At 33.0% G+C, this 20,782-nt stretch overlaps 1 protein-coding gene and 1 non-coding gene across 2 annotated transcripts; both read left to right on the top strand.

The window, feature by feature from the left end:
* The first annotated feature begins 4,953 nt into the window (after positions 1 to 4,953).
* On the top strand, positions 4,954 to 5,060 carry LOC126019633 (U6 spliceosomal RNA). The gene has a single exon (XR_007499265.1). It is a non-coding gene; the product is annotated as a U6 spliceosomal RNA (small nuclear RNA).
* A 10,766-nt stretch (positions 5,061 to 15,826) lies between these two features.
* LOC126018197 (olfactory receptor 52Z1P-like) lies at positions 15,827 to 16,786 on the top strand. Its single transcript, XM_049780342.1, has one exon. It carries the CDS (start codon positions 15,827 to 15,829, stop codon positions 16,784 to 16,786), a length of 960 nt encoding a protein of 319 aa, XP_049636299.1.
* The last annotated feature ends 3,996 nt before the right edge of the window (positions 16,787 to 20,782 follow it).

Here is a 20,782-nt window from a genome sequence, read left to right as displayed (position 1 = left end):
CTTTATTGAGGGTACATCTATTTTATTATTATAGGTGTTTTATAAAATGTTTGAAATTTAGAGAATACTGGGTTTACATAAATTTTGTGGTAAAATTCCTTTCTTCATTGGTCATATATAATCCTAAAAATTAATTAGAAGAAGCAAACAGTTATATTTCCCTTTTCCTAAATTTCTTGAGTGCACAATACTAGATCTTGGAATGTCTTCCTGCTCTAAAGGTTCATTTCTTTCCTTTGTTTTCAGTACTTTACCCCAGAAACACTCCCAAGGTTAGATGAAGTTAATAACACTTGTATTGCTTATGATTTATCTTCATCTTTGCTACAATCAACTTTTCTTAAACCATCCTAAGGAGATTTTTCCCTCGTTTTTCACTCTCTTCTACATACTATAATTTTCTTAATCTTAATGACACATTATATAAATATTTTCAACTACTTTCTACTTGTGACAATTTGCCACAATAAAGCCTTTGGATTGGCACCTTTGAACTTTGTGTAGATGAGTCAATTACACATAATTAAATAGACTGATTCTATAAAATGTCCAAATCGCAAGCTAACATTTACAGTTCTGGACAAGGGAGTAGTCTGGTCTGTTATTGAATACAAAATCAACTCTCCCAACCTACCCAGGATCTTTTGCTCCCAGACATATGTCATTACTTTTTTATTAATATAATATTAAGAACAATTGCAGACACAATAAGTGTCAAGGCTGGGGTATTTTTATTGTTGTAAGAATACATAAATTAGCAAAAACCTTACAAAATATCACTAAAGTTATAACAATTTCCTTTCATTTATGCTTGAGCACACTTTTGATGTCCCAGAGGATTCTACTTTTGCCTTGTTTTAATCAGGGAGGTATTACAAAGGGGTGATTTCCTACACAGCATATACTAGGGAGTGATGTATGGGGTGAATTTATGGATAAGCTATTAAGTCCCACAACTAACCTAAATGCTTTTCATCTTAAAAAGACATACTAGGGTTGGAGAGGTGATGCCGTTGTAGAGCTTTTGCCTTGCACGTGGCTGACCCAGGAAGGACATGAATTCGTTCCCCAGAATCCCATATGGTCCCCCAAGACAGGATTGATTTCTGAGTGCACAGCCAGGAGTAACCCCTGAGCGTCACTGGGTGTGACCCCCACACCAAAAATAACAACAACAAAAACAACAACAAAAAGACATACCAAGATTTACATACCTTAGCAGTATAACATAAAGGAATGTAGAGGGATGATATATTACTGGAAAAAGAGGAACCCATGTGTCTTGTCTAGATCAGTTTATGCCAGGATAGACCCTGCTGGTGATCTCTGGGTTGTATTTTCCCTCATTTAAGTAGTAAAAAGAAAACTAGTAAAAGCAGGGATTTAATATACCAAAGAAACATGTTACTGTAGAGCATGGTTCCATTCTGGACAAACTTGGGGTATATACTTCTGCATACAATGATGAATTTAGGCAGGACAGGAATATTAGTGCTTGCTGTGTTTAATTGACTAAGGGGAACAATATTTCTCATGAAATATCTCCATGCTTGAGAATCAAGTTTTGTTTGAGCCAAACACTTTCTGTATTCATTTCCTTCACAATGTCCATTTTCTTGAAACACCATCAATCCTTACACTTTCATGGACTCACACCAAATGAAATGCTATCTCCCTAGGAAACTCTAGTAATCATGCCTAGGAGTGAATGGAATACTTTTCCTCATTCTTCCTCTTATGACTGCTTTGTTTTGTAGTAATTAAAATGTTAGCATCAACAGTGTAGCCTGACATTATTTTCAATTCATTATTCATGCATATGAATGCTAGATTTTAAAAATGCAATGTGAATTAAAAGGTTTTTTATATTTACCCCAATTCCTTTTTTTATTGTGACTAAAGTTCATTGCACAGAATTATTTACGATACATAGTGACAATGAATGAAGGGCATTCCCACCACTAATGTTGTCCTTCCTCCACTCCTGTTCCCAGCATGTCTCCCACATCTCCCTCTTTTACCTCCCAGAATCCTAGTGCAACTGATCTCCACCTTACAGCTTGTTATAGGTTGGGTATCTATTCTGTTTGGTGTTCCAGTCTGGTCATTTTTTATTTACACTACATGTTCTTATGACTGGTCCTGGTATCATCCTTTCCCCCCTCAATTTATGAGGCTGAATGATTCAAGTTATGCTATTCTGTTGGATATAAAAAGGTTAAGGAAAAGAGGAGAAAAAATTTGGTATCAACTACTAAAAAAGAAAAAAAATCACCGAATAATATCCACAAAAGTGGAAAGGAAAGAAAAAAGTGGAAGAAAAAGGAGAAGAAAAATAATATCAAAAAAACAAAAAAATAAAACAAAACCAGAAAAAGTGCTGCAGCAATTCTAAGACTAATTAGAAAATTTTGAAAACGGGGCCGGTGAGGTGGCGCTAGAGATAAGGTGTCTGCCTTGCAAGTGCTAGCCAAGGAAGGACCGCAGTTCAATTCCCCGGCATCCCATATGGTCCCCCCAAGCCAGGGCGATTTCTGAGCACTTAGCCAGGAGTAACCTCTGAGCATCAAATGGGTGTGGCCCGAAAAACCAAAAAAAAAAAATTTCTGGAAACAATGCATCTAAAAATGACTTGGATTAGAAGATTAGTATGCACAAGTCTCAAATACATAAAGGATTAAAGTCTTTTATATGGTAATACCAATAAGTAAATACTTGTCAGTTAGACAAAAAAAAGAAAAATGGAAAGAGAAATGATAGATAATATTTCTCTATTTATGAATGTCTTTGAATTTTTGAAATTTTTAATAGAAAATTACAATAGAGGGGCCAGAGTAATAATGCAGTAGATAGAGAAAATTACAATAGAGGGGCTAGAGTATAGTTTATAAATATAGAGTATAGTGCATAAGATGATTGCCTTGCATGTAGGTTAGATTCTTGGCACCCTATCTGAAGCATCCTCTAAGAGTAATTCCTGAGTACAAAAACTGGTGCACTGTCACATGTGGCCTCAATAATAAACAAATAAAGAAGACTTTAAGAACTACAATAGAACTACTATAATTAAGGTGGAATGGTATAGTACGTTAATTTAAAAATAAACTTTGAAATTAGAGTCTTGATGTAAACAGCATTACCACTTATTTATTTACTTGTTGGTCACATCCTGTTATGCTTGGGGGTTACTTATGACTCTGTCCTCAGAAATTACTCCTATGATTTTCTTAGGATGATATAGTATGTTGGGGATCAAACCCAGGTTTGCTGTGTGCAAGGCAAGGACCATACTTGTTGTGCTGTCTAGCCCCACCACTTACTAGCTTGGAAGTGTTTTTATGGAAATTATTTTTTTCTTGGACATCTTTAACCTTATCTGTAAAATAGTCAAAGTATTGCAATTATTTTTGTAGTATCACTGTAAGATTAAGTGTAATAAGTGTATAAATATTTACTAAAACAATTGATAATTAACATATTGTAAATTGAATACAGACTATAGATTTTTAAAATAGTTATTAGTAATAATAATAATGGAAGTGTTCTGATTTATTGTAACTATGGTCCCTGAAAATGTATCTCATTCAAACCATATGTTGAAGATTGTTTCTTGTTTGATAATACCTTATGTTCAAGAATCTGTATGATTTCTTCATTATCTAATAGCTATAATTGAGTTATTCAGATTATGATTTGGAAACTAAAATAACAGAAGAGTTTAAAAGGACACTTTATTTTGAAGGAACTGTCAAGCATAAGAAAAGTTTAGAAAACAAAAGGTTGATTAATCAGGAGTAAAAAGTACTTTCGGGGGTATTAGTTTATTTATTTGGGAGCCATACCGATGATGTTCAGGGCTTAAATGGGCTTAGAATCACACTTGGCACATTCAGGGGACCATACTGTTTCTAGTTTTGAGAGACCACTATCAATTAAAAAATCAGTTTAAGGTAAGTCATTTTTATGGAGTTGATAGTCAAATGTTTTGAGAGAATCTCCTAGAAAAGTCAATAGAAGTTTGAGAACTTTTTGTTTGTTTGTTTGTTTGTTTGTTTTTAGGTTGCTCCCACCTCTCTTCAGGGGTTATTTCTGATTTTGAGCTCAGGGATCACTTACAGAAGGGGTAGGCACCGTATGGGACACATAGACTTAAATCTGTGTTTGATACTTGCAAGGCAAAAGCTCTACCCATTGTATAGCCTTCTGGTGCCAGTTTGGAAAATGTTGAAGCTGCAAATAAGAGTTGGTTTATTAGAACATTTACCAAACTTTTTTCCCCTAAGATTTCAGAAGCACCCAAGTAGAGAAACTTCTTTCAATGATACTGCCTGGCAGTGAAACAAAAATTTTTTATGTGTAAATTTTATGAAAACATTATTACAGAGCTCCCTCCAACAATGGTTTTAGGGAGGTAGTCATGGAAAATGCTACACTATTATTGTATCACTTTTATATATTAGTGTATACACACACATACACACACACACATCCGTCTATGCAGGTTCTACCTAAAGTACCAGTGCTGGCAAGAGGGTCCCTTTTCCTTCTCTGGAACACTCTCTACTGGAAAAACTTAACATTGTGCCAACTGAAGATCACTTTCAACAGTCTACCTTCCTTACCCTGGGATAGACAATTAAAATACTTAAGATTGGATTTAGAATTTAGGGGCAAACCATTAAAAAGGACACCTTGCACACAGTAGATTTCTGAGACAATGAAAGTGTCTAGGTGTAATATATAAGAAAAGTTGTTAGATAGAGCAAATAATAAAGCAGTATTTAGAGACATTCAAATGCCTTAGTATATTTTGCTATATTTTTTTTTCAACAAAGGTGGGAAATTAGTTTTTTGGCCTTCGATATAGAAGAATGTTTTAATTGTTAATACACTGTATTTTGTGTGTATGTCTGTTGCTTATCATGATAACATTAACTTTGAAAAGTAAAGATAGTGCTCACTTTGGCAGCACATATACTAAAATTGGAACGATACAGAGAAGATTAGCATGACCCCTGCTCAAGGATGACACGCAAATTCGTGAAGCGTTCCATATTTTTAAATAATAAAAAAAAAGAAATGTAAAGATAGTATTGGGTTCATTACACTTCTTACTTTTTAGGTGATTTGCAATGCCTTAAAAATATTTTCTTTTACATTAATACTTCCTTTTTCTGTAAACATACATAATTAGCCTCCTGTATGTACTTAAAACTGTTCACACATCCTTATAACATATACTATAATTTGACATATTTAATTCAGATAAATCATACTTATGAAACAAATTACTATTTTATTTGCAAGTTATCTCAATGTATTACTAATATCCAGTTGATAGCTTTATATAGCTACAAAATAAGTTTAACTTATAATTTTTACCTATATATTCACCTTTGTGATTTATGTACACATAAAGTGATAAAGAACACGCTTGTCTTCTATTTTACCTACCTATTAGGTAAAATATATATGTTGTGTTATAAATAAATATATAAATATATAAAACAAATACCTTTCAAAATTTTACTTGATTGTAAATTAAACACAAATAGTTATTTAAACATGGATGACCACTTTATTCATACATCTGATTAATACTTATTCAGTAAATATTGGCAAGAAGCTTTGAAGAATTATATAGTTTCTTATCTGTATTTTCTATTTAGCATTTAGTTTTGTTTATGTTTCTAATGTCTTATAGTAATGCAAAGTGATAGCACAGTTCTAAACTTTTTAGTTCTAACTATATTTTATCTTTGTTGTGTCACTGTGATTTATAATATTGCAAATAGTTTTGTGTATACATCATTTCAAACCACACTCATTACCAGGGAATCCACTTCCCTCCATCCAAGTTTCAAATGAGACTCCAACTCACAAAAACTAAGTGGATTAGCTTTTGCCTTTGAATATTTGTTTTATTCTTTACTCTTCATACTTTAGGTTTCATATGTGAGAGAGATCATTTTGTTTCTATCATTTTTTCTGACCTATTTAACATGATGTCCTCTAAGTCCATCTATGATATCCATCCATTTTCTGGCATACTGCACAGTTTTATCCTTTGTGGCATCTGCATAGTATTCAGTTGTATAGCTTTTTATTTTATTTTTGGGGGGTCACATCTGGTGGCTCTCAGAGGTTATTCATGGCTCTGCACTCAGAAATTACTCCTAACTTGTGTAACCATATGGAATGCTGGGGATTGAACCTGTGTCAGCTGCATGCAATGAAATCACCCTACATTCTGTGTTATAGCTCCATTCCTGGATATCACATCCTTTAAAAATTAAAATTGGAAGGTGGAGAAATCTTACAGTAGGTAGGCCATTTACTTCACATGTGGTAGACTTGTGTTAGATCCCTGGCATCCCATATGTCCCCTAAAACTGTCAAATTCTTGAGTGCAGAGCTGGGCATAATCCTTGAGCATCATTAAGTGTAGCTCATAAACAAACAAAAACCCCATTAAAGTTAATCTAGCTACTAATTTATGAAGCAATATTCAGCTGCTTATTTTATCTTGAATTATTCTACCTTTTTGATACATTTTGATTGTTTGTGTTGAGGCCAAACCAGGCAGTGCTATACCACCTGATTCAATGAAGGTATATTGCTCCTGATGGTGCTCAGGATGCAGTACCTGGGATTTAATTCAGGGCTTTATTCCAGTCCTTTGAGCGTCCCAGATTTAAAGAACCTTAAAGTTTTTTTTTTTGTTTGGCTTAAGGATAAGATGTAGCAATATTGCAGGCTACTCTCTGTTCTTAGGGAGCTTCTCATTGAGTTTCTCAGGGAACCATGTGGTATTAGGATCTAAGGTGGGCCTAGGCAACAATTTGAGTTATTGCTGTCCATTAGAATTTTATTTATTTTTAATTTAACACAAAGATTAAAATTTTTATCTATTTTAGAAAATTGACAACCTTTATTAAATTACTTTCGATTTGTACTCCACTCGGAATTTGTTTTGCATATGAAATTAATAGTAATATAACTTTTAAAGTAGTATTGATTTTCTAAATATAATCTATGAATTCATCTATTATTCTGTATTGTTCTTTAACATTGCCCTTGTCATTTTGAAAGTCACCATAGATGTATGGGTTTATTGTTTAAGTCTATACATATGTATACTAATATTTGTTTTTTTAGTAGTATCAGACCAATAAAAAATAAAAAAATTACATTTTGAACTCTGATTCTCTATTAGTCTAAATACCAATAACATTTTCTAAATTACTCTTTCACATATTTGTAGAATAATTTTGTACTTATGAACAAAGCACTAACTAATCTGAGAGTGTCTTTACATAATTTTATTTAGAACATTATATTCTTATTTCTCCTGACCTTTCTTCTCTTACTTTTTTATGTTTTGCACTGCTTGTTTTCTAGGTTATCTATGTTTTAGGAGTGTAATTTCATATGTCTTAAAAATACAGGTTAGTAATGTAACAGTATATACCACTACAGACCATTGGATCTCACTCCCCACAAACATTAATGCTCTTTCTCTAGAAATCCCTGTCCTGTTGTCAGAGACCAATTTCTGATTTTATTTTGTTCCTTTTTATCTTTTCTATATTTTAAGTATTTATGAGATCATCTGATATTTGTCTTATTTATCTTTCTGACTTTTATTTCAGCATTACCCACTCCAATTTTATCCATCCTTCCAAAAAAAAATATTATCCAACAAAGGTAGAGTGAAACCTGGTAGATAGAGCAAGAATTAACTTGTTTGTCTTACATGAAACTAAACATATTCAGTCACTGTCAAAGCATATGGTTCCTTGAATATTTTCAACATTAACTCTTGAGCACAGAACCAGGACTAGGCCCAGATAAGCCCTGTGCACTACTGAAGGAGTCTCATAAAGATAACAAAACAGAAAGACAATGAGAGAGAAAGATAGAATTGAAAATATCAAAGAGCGATCAAACCAAACCTCCTGTAATAATCACTGGCTCTTGGCATTCTTAGTTATTTTGTTGTGAAATAGAACAAAGGATTATCACCTCTAATCTGTAAGGCATACTTATCTTGATTTGTATGATTAAAGAATATGAGATGCTTTAATTTATTAAGAATGTATGCCTGTGAGGACTCCAATCATTAGCCTTTATTATTGGTGCGCATTCTACAAATATAAATATCTAAAATTTCTAGTATCTAAGAATTAAAAAATGTACAATAGCTTTCATTTTACAACTTACAGAAGACCAACAGTTATTGGAATTTTGTCTCTAATGCTGGTCTATGTATCAAGAACACTTGAACACTCTTTCTCTAGGCTAGCCCTGTGCATGCTTTTGGCAACGCATTAGCTAAAAAAGGAAGTTTTTATATCTGCATGTGTTCTACTTATCTAGACTTGCACTTGGTCTTATTTAAACAGCCAGGAAGTAAGGCACTTCTGCCCCCTGCTGGTATTTTTATAAACACCCTAGGGAAATCATAAAAGATTATTTTATAATTTATTGTTAAAAGATGTATGTCAGCCAGTGGTGCCCGGACACACATTGCCTCTAAGAGTGGAGCCTCCTTTACAGCCAGCAGAGAATGCAGGTGAAAGGATTCCAACATGAATTGTGGAACCAGAGGAACCTCTCTGAAGCTACATACTAGTCAATGAACCCCAGTACAACAGTAGAAAACACCACACTTTAGGGGCCGGGCGGTGGCGCTGGAGGTAAGGTGCCTGCCTTGCCTGCGCTAGCCTAGGACGGACCGCGGTTCGATCCCCCGGCGTCCCATATGGTCCCCCAAGAAGCCAGGAGCAACTTCTGAGCGCATAGCCAGGAGTAACCCCTGAGCGTCACAGGGTGTGGCCCAAAAACCAAAAAAAAAAAAAAAAAAAAAAAAAAACACCACACTTTAAGTGTGACAATGGGGAAACAATGCAGGCCACCACAATATTTAGAGAATGAAGATGGGAGCTTTGATGACCCGAAAAGTACCTTACACCTATTTTGTCTCAGATAAGGACAGAGAAGAAACATGGAATATGTTCATAGAACTCAAAGAGAGAGCATGGAATGAACTGAAAGATCCACAAGTAAGAATTAAGAGGCTATAAAAGTAGAAATGATAAAACTTAAAAGTGAAATAACAGGACAAAAATCTTGGTAGGTGAAATAAAAATCTGACTAAAAAGCTTTCCAACAGAGTAACAGCTGCTGAGGACAGAATTATTGAGTTAATATTTGAATATTTTAAAGAAGTTGGTAGTAACAATATGAAAATACATTTTTATGAATTATTGATAATTATAATCACTAGGACAAATAAAATAACGATTTAAAATTAATCTTACTCAGTGTTTTCTCGACCAGGGTTTATAAACATAAGTACATGTGCCCTGTAATACTCCTGCAAGTATATTTAAAGGGTCCAAAGACAATTCAGAAAAGGACTTTGTACTCCTATGCTCATTGCAGCACTATTCACAATAAACAGAATCTTGAAACAACCCAAGAGCCCAAGAATATATGAGTAAATAAAGAAACTGCACTACATCCACACAATGGAATCCTTGCAACGGTTAGGGAAATTTAAGTAATTAAATTTGCCTATACATGAACCAACATGAGTAGTATTATCCTGAATAAAATGAAACAGAGTGAAAGAGAGAAAGAAAGAAAGAAAGAAAGAAAGAAAGAAAGAAAGAAAGAAAGAAAGAAAGAAAGAAAGAAAGAAAGAAAGAAAGAAAGAAAGAAAGAAAGAAAGAAAGAAAGAAAGAAAGAAAGAAAGAAAGAAAGAAAGAAAGAAAGAAAGAAAGAAAGAAAGAAAGAAAGAAAGAAAGAAAGAAAGAAAGAAAGAAAGAAAGAAAGAAAGAAAGAAAGAAAGAAAGAAAGAAAGAAAGAAAGAAAGAAAGAAAGAAAGAAAGAAAGAAAGAAAGAAAGAAAGAAAAGAAAGCACTGCTGTATGAGAAGCCAAAAATACATTACCTGGGTAGTTCTAAGAGCTCTATAGTTGTGAAGATTGTGTAGTGACAAAGGAATCTTTATTTTAAGGTCAGAGTTATAATATATGGATAGTGTGTTTGCATTACATAAAGCCAAGCAGGGCTTGATCCCCAGCATCCCAAATGTTCTCCTCAGCACTCTTTGGAGTAATTTTTGAATGAAGAGTCAGGAGTAAGCCCTGAGCATCAACATCATAGAGTGTTATCCAAACTCTCCTCATATCTTTCCTTTTATTTAAATATATTTTCTTCCCTTTGTTGCTATTAGGAGGACTTGTCATCATATAACCTTGGCTGTAATTTATATTTGCCTGCAGTAGTCACCAGTGGTCACACTCTTTTGTTTGTGGTATTTGTGCACAGCTCACCAGGACAATTCTTCTTCATTAACAATGCCTGGACACACTGAATTAAAGTGTTCCAGAAATCACATACCCTATTTTGGTCCTACAGTTCCCTGACAGCAAAGGTGCAGAGTCTGTGCTAAGTCAATGTGGGCAGAAATTTTAGATGGGGCAAAGAAAGCTTCTTCAACAAGTGGTGTTGGCCCAACTGGTTAGCCACTCGCATAAAAACAAACTCAGACCCCCAGCTAATACCATGTACAAAGGTAAAATCCAAATGGATTAAAGACCTTGATACCAGACTTGAAACCATAGGTATATAGAACAACACATAGGTAAAATACTCCATAAAATTGAGACTAAAGGCATCTTCAAGGAGAAAACAAAACTCTCCAAACAAGTGCAAGCAGAGATATATAGATGGGAATATATTAAGCTGAATAGCTTCTGCAACTCAAAGGAAATAGTGCCAAGGATACAAGAATCACCCACTGAATGGGAGAAATTCTTCACCTAATATCCATCAGATAAGGGGCTAATATCCAAAATATACAAGTACAGAACTTTACAAAAAAAAAAAGATCTAATCCCTTCAAAAATGGGAGAAGAAATGAACACTTTGCCAAAGAAGAAATACAAATGGTCAAAAGATACATGAAAAAATGCTTCACATCACTAATTATCAGGAAGATGAAAATCAAAACAACTATGAGGTAACTTCTCATGCCACAGAGATTGGCACACATCACAAAGAATGAGAACAAGCAATGCTGGTGGGGATGTGGAGAGAAAGAAACTCTTATTCATTGCTGGTGGGATATGGAGATTCCTCAAAAAACTGAAAATTGAGTTCCAGTCTTATCCAGCTATACCACTCCTAGGAATATATCTTAGGAACACAAAAATACAATACAAAACCCCCTTTCTCACATCTATATTCATTGTAGCTCTATTTACAATAACCAGACTCTGGAAACAACCAAGATGCCCTTCATCAGATGAATGACTAAAGAAACTGTGGTACATATGCATAATGGATTATTATGCAGCCATCAGGAGAAATGATGTCATGAAATTTTCCTATATATGAATGTACATGCAATCTATTATGCTAAGTGAAATGAGTCAGAGGAAGAGAGATAGATACAAAATAGTTTCATTCATTTATGGGTTTTAAGAAAAATAAAAGACATTTTGCAATAATTCTCAGAGACAAAAGAGATAAGGGCTGAAAAGTCCAGCTCACAATATGAAGCTCACCACAAAGAGTAATGAGTGCAGTTAGAGAAATAACTATATTGACTATCATAATAATGTGAATGAATAAGGGAAGTAGAAAGCCTGTCTCAAATACAGGCGGGGGTGGAATGGGAAGGAAGGAGATTTGGGACATTGGTGTTGAGAATGTTGCATTGGTGAAGGTCGGTGTTCTTTATATGACTAAAACCCAAATAAAATCATGTTTGTAATCAAGGTGTTTAAATAAAGATATTTAAAAAACAAAAAAACAAACTAAAAAATAAAAATGAAAAAAAAATGAACTATATCACCACTGAAACAGCTGCACTGCAAAAGAATATTGCACTGTTATAGGAGGGTATTTTTTAATGACTATAACTCAACTACAAACATGTTTGTAATCATGGTGATTAAATAAAAATATTATTAAAAAGAAAGATATAAAAACATTAGAGAGAATAGAATAATATATTTCACATCAAAAGCTCAATCAGGGGTTTTAAATTTTCTAGCTAAATATATAATAAATATATGATAAACTCATAAAACATGTTTGTTCTTGCTTGACAATTGTGGCATTGGCAAATATATTTTCAGGTGATTCATTTGCATATTCACTCTAATTGAATATCACTGTATGATAGCAAGTTCTTCATGTAAAGGAAATAAATATTTAGTACTAGGCATTTGCTAAATATATATTAAAAAAATCTAAAAATCTGAAAGTACTAGTCAGAAGGGGAAAATGCTAAAATTGTGGATGGAAATAGATCAAGCATGCTTTTCCCTGAGGTCCCTTTACCAAAGACTATCTCTAGGTCGTCTCTTTTACTTTTTATGAGAGGAGTAATATTCAATTCTCTGGAGGACAGAAAATTTGTACTCTATAGAGATGTGGCAAAGGGTATATAGATAGTTTCAGAGTTCCTGAATTTGTTTTTGAACAGCTCGTTTTATTTTTTAATTTGCTCAATCAGTTAAATATCTTCAAAATGGTTGAAAATAGAAAACGTAAGTAAATAAGACTTATACTCACTGACAATGTAGAAAAACAATCCCGAAGAACTAGGTCAGAAAATCAGGTTGCATTTATCTCAAGCTTGACTAAGAATGCATTGATTGTTCCTTTCCCTGAACTTCCTCTGCAATAGTAACATATCTGTGTTCTTTTATTAAATAGAACCCTTGCAAAGAATATAAAGATGTGCATGTATTAGATTTATATATCTATATATTTTACTGTGTAGATCTGAATATCAGGCTTACACAATTTGAATTTATATTCTAGTTTCAAAAGCAAGAATCACTGGTTAAAAATCTTAGTATTTTAAGATAATGTATATGTGTAAATGTATATTTGTCTTAATTTATCTATCATAAATATATCTCTTTATGTATATTTATGTATATGTTCTGTTTAATATATATTCTCTATGGTTAGAAATATATTTTTCTTCATAAATATGCTCATTTTTTTAGGAATTTACTTTAAACTATTAGCTAGTGAGTTAGACACAGATTAATAGGATGAAATTCAGTTATTTTTATCTTTTTAATCTATACTTCAAAGATGGCATATTATATGAGTGATAGGAAAAAATTAAATATATTAGCTAAAAGAAACTTCTAAGTTCAAGTACAAAACAAGATGTTGAAATTATTAACCTTATACAAATTTAAAAAATTGAAGCAGGTAAAGCCTTCAAGCAACCCAGTTCAAGTATCTGTCACCACATAAAGTTAAGTACATTCAGGAGTGATCCGTTAGCACAGAACCAAGAGTAAATCCTGAGCTTTACCAGATATGATTAAAACAAAACAATACAAAAAACAAAAAATAAATAAAATTACATGATAGATTTGTGGTGAAAATTGCAATTGAAACCATGTGCCAGATAATAAAATACAACTTGATTTTTATGGAGACTTAAACCAGTTCATTACTTTTGATGTATCATAGCCTGAAGTCTAAAAATTAAGCTTGTTCAAGTAATAATAACTTGAATCTTATTAATGGAGCTTTTGAAAGTGATTAATCTAATCCTTTATTAGAATGGAATGTATATCTTCTTTACAAAGCATACATCTTAAATAAAATTTTAATTTATGTTTTTAAAATTGATGTTCATTCATGGGTATTTTATAAAGACTAAACTTAAAGTTAGATCATTTAAAAATAATCATAGAGACAATTTGAATGAATAAATATGTGAATCAAATTCTATTAGATCCTAGATTCCAACTATTTCTATTACTAGTCTCTGTGAAGCTATTTATGATTCAGTTAGAACAACTAAATAACAGATAAATCACATTATTATGACAGAAATATATAATGATATTATAGGAACCTAATTTTATGTTATATAAATAAAGGTGATAATGCCAAAGTTGAAACAAAGCCTATTTATAAGAATAGAAACTACTGATTCTTGGTGTTCTAAAAAATACAATCAGCACAATTAAAACAAAACTGAAAACCCTTTTTCCTTCAACCCACCTCCATTTATTTTATTTTATATTTTTAATAATTTTTATTGAGACCCATCTGAATTACAAGTCTTTCACAGTTATATTTAAGGTACATAGTGAAAGTAAATTAGGGCAATTCCCCCATTTCCATTTCTGATTTCTGTCTAGTCTCGTACCTATATTCTTCTCTTCCCTATCTCAAATTTTCTTATAAAGTCCAACTCACAATGATTCCACCCCAAAATTACACTTTGCTTAAAAAATTAGCTATGGTATTGATTTGTATCAGGTATGCTGTAAATTTAGTGGGGTTTATTTTGCCCTCTAAAACAAAAGCTGTCATTTAAAAATATGACTAATTTCAGCTAGATATTAAATATTTAAACAATTTACTTATTCAGTTAAATTATACCATATGGAGCTATAAAAATAGTACTGCAGGTAGGGTATTTGCCTTGTGTGTGACCAACTAGAGTTCCATCATTGGCATCTCACATGGTCCCTGAACCCCACCAGGCATAATTCCAGAATGCAGACAGGTATAAGCCCTGAACTTTGCTGGCTGTGGCTCTAAAACAAAATAAAGAAAAATAAACCCCATGATTTTATTCCAGTGTTATTGAAGAATCAAATGTCAATTTAAAAGTCTAATGGGATGATCATTTGGTATTATATTTTCTGAGTAACTGCAAAATCTGAACTCCATATATTTTATAATTTAACGTGAAGATTTATATATTGAACACAATACATTAAAGTAAATAAAATAAAACTATAGTATGTGATGTTTAGTATACTGAACTGGAGTGGAATCAAGATTAGTTCATACACAAACTCAAAATACAAGTTTGAGTATTATATGAGATAGAGATTAGGATGTATGGGAGCCACTTAAAATCATATTAATTTGTATCTTTGTCTATGAATATGTTTAAATACTTAAGATTATGTGTGTGCACATATATATTAATAGATGTAAACTGCCGTAATTTATATCCTATCCTGTATTTTCACAAATGTCTCCCTCTATCCAAAATTTACAGAGTTCTCATAAAATAACTATTTCTCTCTTTCATTGGAGTTTGCACTCCTGTGTCCTTATGTAAAAATATTGTTATGTACCGCTGTAGTGGAACTTGTAAATAGTATTTATATAATCTAATTTTCTATAATTAAAAAGTAGATTATTATTATACAATGCATGTTCAATATATCCACTTACAAATACAACATGGTATGTCAATGAAATTAATGTTCTTTTTTGTTACTGTTCATCCTATTACCTACCCACGTATTTACAATGTTTGCATAATTTTTAGGTTGTTAACACAGAATGACACAAATGACTATTAACACAGATGACTAAAAAAAGTGATGCTGAGTTTTTGCATCTAACTTTATTTTAGAGACAGATTTTGATGATGGAGAAGATCAGTTTTCAAATTAGTCTGTCCGAATAATACTTGTATCTATATCATGGAGCATTTTAAAGGTAGGTTTATTACTCTCATAAATATTTAATAAGCTTAAATACACGTACATAATATATGTAAAAATACTAAACTCTTATTACATGTTACTTGTTATTTTAAAAAAACAGATTTAATTCTTCTATGGAAAGAGTCAGACTGCAGTTTGAGACTACTTAATCTACTTTACTGCCCTTTCACAGAGAATAGCTTGAGAAAAAAGCATCTGATCCAACATTATTCCAGTTAATGCACTTCTCCTGCATCCTCCCTCTGTAAGCCCTATGTTCTTTCACTAAACAATCTAGGTCAGGAATATTTGGATACAATGGATCCTTCCTTTTATAATTACACCAATCCTCAGGATATGTGGTATGTTCTGACCGGAATCCCAGGATTGGAAGATTTACACATCTGGATCGCTATTCCTATCTGTTCTATGTACATTGTGGCTGTCGTAGGCAATATCTTCCTGATCTTCCTGATTGTGACTGAGCACAGTCTTCATGAGCCTATGTATCTTTTCCTTTCCATGCTGGCCTTAGCAGATATTCTTCTTTCCACAGCCACAGCCCCTAAGATCCTGGCCATCTTCTGGTTCCAATCCATGAATATATCTTTTGGTAGTTGTGTATCCCAAATGTTCTTCATACATTTCATCTTTGTAGCTGAATCTGCTATTCTCTTGGCAATGGCTTTTGACCGATATGTGGCCATTTGCTACCCACTAAGATATACCACTATCTTAACCTCCTCAGTCATTGGCAAGATTGGTGTGGCAGCTGTTACAAGAAGCTTTATGATCTGTTTTCCATTCATCTTCCTAGTATATAGACTTAAATATTGTGGGAAAAGCATAATTCCTCACTCTTACTGTGAACACATGGGTATTGCAAGATTGGCCTGTGACAATATTAAGGTTAATATAATTTATGGTCTGACTGTTGCTCTACTGTCTACAGGACTAGATATTGTGTTCATCATTACCTCCTATACATTGATCCTTTGCACTGTGTTTAGAATACCTTCTTGGTCTGCCAGATTTAAAGCCCTTAACACATGTGGCTCCCACATCTGTGTCATACTTATGTTCTATGCTCCAGCATTCTTTTCATTTTTTGCCCATCGCTTTGGGAGCAAAACAATTCCTCATCATATTCATATCCTTATAGCCAACCTCTATGTGGTAGTGCCTCCTATGCTAAACCCCATTATTTATGGAGTAAAAACCAAACAGATACAAGATAGAGTAATTGTGTTTTTTTCTTCTATTAGTACATGTTGTTAAAATAATAAAATATACTAAATATTGAAAAATGTTTTGTAAATGAGTTTCTTTTAATAATGTTTCAGTTAAAATAGAAATGGAATTATATAAAGTTTTTATATGCTCTTATAAGGTTGACATATCCCAGAATTTTCCGAGCCTTTTTTTAAAAACATGTAAACATTTAAAGGAAAATAATTTAAATAAATCATATAATCAATTTTCTTATTAGTCTATTATTTTACATTTTAACTTATTCTTAGGATAAGTAAGCTCACTATTATTACTACTAAGCATATAGGATAAGTAAAGATAAATTTGGTAAAACATGAGTATATATATATATATACTAATATTTAACTAATATGTGCACTTCCTATGCAAGACTGAGGAGTGAAAGAGAGTCTTAGTTTTCCCCTTGTCAGCTGCTGTGAGCAGTCTCATTTTTCACATGCTTTTATTCTATGTTTTTAATGTTCCTGAGAATTCCTGAATTCTTTCTGGTAACCTTTGAGTTAAAAATTTCCAAGGACTATAGAATTTTGCCTCAGAGTTTAGGCTCATTGAGAGACTAATATATTAAGTAATGCCTAAACCAAATGACCAAACCTGAAGGACTCAAACCAGCCAGACCACTTTGTTGCATCCTTGCACTCTTTCTAAGGAATGCAAAGAGACTTCTAAGGCCTGCACAAAGATTCTTTTTCTATCCTACTCTTCCCAAACAAGCCATATTTAATTTAGTTCTATGCTAACACACATAGGGAGTTCCTTATCCTTTCTCCTCTATTTTCCAATAAACTTTTATACTTTCTCTCAGTTTGAGTATGCTTATTATTCAATATCTTTATTCTTGAATATATTTGGGAACCTGGAAATTATGGGACAACACAGAAACTTGCTGTCACCATTTCTGCATTAGAAATGGGAATTGTTGAACAATTTTATAGATAATTAAAATTCTACTAAAAAATAAAGATCCCACACATAACAATCAGAAACATATACCAATAGCCTTAAGTTATTATGTAACTATTTTTTGCATGTGTTATTTAATTTGAAATGTGAGTTCTGGGCTCGAACAGTTAATACAGTGTATAGGACATTTGCTTTGCATGTGACTGATTTGAGTTTGGTCCCTAGCACTTCCATATGATCTCCTGAACCAACCAGGAGTTCTCCCTCAACAGAGATACAGGAGTAAGCTCTTACCACCACTAGGTAAAACCAGATCAAAATTAAACATTTTCTTTTTTTTTTTTTTTTTTAATTTTTTTTTTATTTAAACACCTTGATTACATACATGATTGTGTTTGGGTTTCAGTCATAAAAGGAACACCACCCATCACCAGTGCAACATTCCCATCACCCAAGTCCCAAATCACCCTCCTCCCCACCCAACCCCCGCCTGTACCCTAAACAGGCTCTACATTTCCCTCATACATTCTCAATATTAGGACAGTTCAAAATGTAGTTATTTCTCTAACTAAACTCATCACTCTTTGTGGTGAGCTTCCTGAGGTGAGCTGGAACTTCCAGCTCTTTTCTCTTTTGTGTCTGAAAATTATTATTACAAGGGTGTCTTTCATTTTTCTTAAAACCCATAGATGAGTGAGACCATTCTGCGTTTTTCTCTCTCTCTCTGACTTATTTCACTCAGCATAATAGATTCCATGTACATCCATGTATAGGAAAATTTCATGACTTCATCTCTCCTGACAGCTGCATAATATTCCATTGTGTATATGTACCACAGTTTCTTTAGCCATTCATCTGTTGAAGGGCATCTTGGTTGTTTCCAGAGTCTTGCTATGGTAAATAGAGCTGCAATGAATATAGGTGTAAGGAAGGGGTTTTTGCATTGTATTTTTGTGTTCCTAGGGTATATTCCTAGGAGTGGTATAGCTGGATCGTATGGGAGCTCGATTTCCAGTTTTTGGAGGAATCTCCATATCGCTTTCCATAAAGGTTGAACTAGACAGCATTCCCACCAGCAGTGGACTGCACTCTCCAAGCAAGTGAAAGCAGAGATTAACAGATGGGAATATATTAAGCTGAGAAGCTTCTGCACCTCAAAGGAAATAGTGCCCAGGATACAAGAGCCACCCACTGAGTGGGAGAAACTATTCACCCAATACCCATCAGATAAGGGGCTAATCTCCAAAATATACAAGGCACTGACAGAACTTTACAAGAAAAAAACATCTAACCCCATCAAAAAATGGGGAGAAGAAATGAACAGACACTTTGACAAAGAAGAAATACGCATGGCCAAAAGACACATGAAAAAATGTTCCACATCACTAATCATCAGGGAGATGCAAATCAAAACAACGATGAGATACCACCTCACACCCCAGAGAATGGCACACATCACAAAGAATGAGAATAAACAGTGTTGGCGGGGATGTGGAGAGAAATTAAACATTTTCTAATTAAATATTTTATAAGATATACTTTAGGAAATAGGTACAAACTATATATTGGTTTAATGATTACTAATAATAAATCAAACAATTACTATTTTTATCCTCTCTGAGACCATCAAAAACCTTGATGGCCTATAACATTTCCTACATATCAAGGTTTTTGCCCGAAGTCATCTGTAAACTATCTGGTTATCAATAGAGATATTATTAGAAATATAAAATATTGATTATGCCCATATATAAGTCAATAATAAAATAAGTAAAAAATGAAAAATTAAGATAAACATTTGCACAAAATAATATACAAAAAGCTTTAGTTGATCCAAAATTTTCTTTATAAATTTGTTTTCAAATTTATTTTAACTCCTTTTATATGAAGAAAATATTTTGTGATTTATCCTTTATTCACTAATATTATGATAATGTGAAATGAGACATTAATTAACCCTTGCATAAATACAAATGAATCTTTAGTTATTATCTTGGACATTTACTAGCGTTTTAGGTTTTTTTTCCTGAGTGATGTTGATTTTAGTTGTTAAAGAACGTTTCGATGTTAGAAATCCTGGTTTGTTCTTCATACATTAACTATATGGTGTGAAATTAGTATACTATCTAACTAGTATTCTTGTTACCTAGATAAGGTAGCATTATTTTAGTATGTTTTTCATTATTCTCATAACTCAATGTAATATTTTATATTTAAATGGAATGTTTGCCCATTCTATTTATCTTCATATCTAAACAAACTAAGGGTTAGACTTTTGAGCTTTGGGGCAAGGACGAGTCTCCTCGTCTAATTTTAACATTTAGCTTGATTTCAATTCCCACTATCGATTAATTTTCCGATCCATTTCTATGGAAGATGAAGCAGTAATTCAAATTTGATTGCTTTTTTTTTAGTTTTTGTATTTGTTTTGGGGCAATACCAGGAGGCGCTGAAGGGTTACACCTGGCTCTTTCCTCTGAATTACTCCAGGCAGGGTCTGAAGAACATATAGGATGCTGAGGATCTGAGGATCAAACCCAGGTCAGCTGAGTGCAAGGCAAATGCCAAACCCCATACCCATATTCTATCTCTCCAGCCCAAAATTTGATTACTCTTTCTTATTTATTTATTTATTTATTTTTATTTTTTTTAATAATTTTTATTTGACCAAAGTGGATTACAAATCTTTCACAGTAATATTTTAGGAACATAGTGACATTGAATCAGTGGCATTCCCACCACCAATGTTGTCCTCCCTCCACTCCTGTTCCCAGCATAGGTAGTCCTCTCTGTGATTCCTCTTAAATTGAATAATTCTTTATTCCTTTTACTGGATATTCTAACATAAAAGGAAAATACCTTTGCATTTTTATTTTACAAATTAGAGAGTTAGTTCAGGCTTTTAGGTGTTTTCCTTGCATGATTGATTTTGATTTGTTCCCAGAACATTCCCTGATGCCCCCAGTATTTTCCCCTTTTTTGCTAGCTCTTTTAGTATCCAATATCAATATTTAATTTTAGTCAGTAGTTCATTCTTGCAATGAATTTTGACTCAGTTATCCCCCCTTTCTGCTGAACAAGATCAGCATGGCTGGAAGA

Source organism: Suncus etruscus, chromosome 9 (assembly GCF_024139225.1).
Source record: "Suncus etruscus isolate mSunEtr1 chromosome 9, mSunEtr1.pri.cur, whole genome shotgun sequence".
Lineage (NCBI taxonomy): Eukaryota > Metazoa > Chordata > Mammalia > Eulipotyphla > Soricidae > Suncus > Suncus etruscus.
Note: the sequence above shows the minus strand (reverse complement) of the source record. Positions and strands in the feature narration are given on the sequence as shown.

Coding starts and splice junctions, on each gene's coding strand:
- LOC126018197 (XM_049780342.1), top strand. CDS start 15,827: ATGGATCCTTCCTTTTATAATTACACCAATCCTCAGGATATGTGGTAT.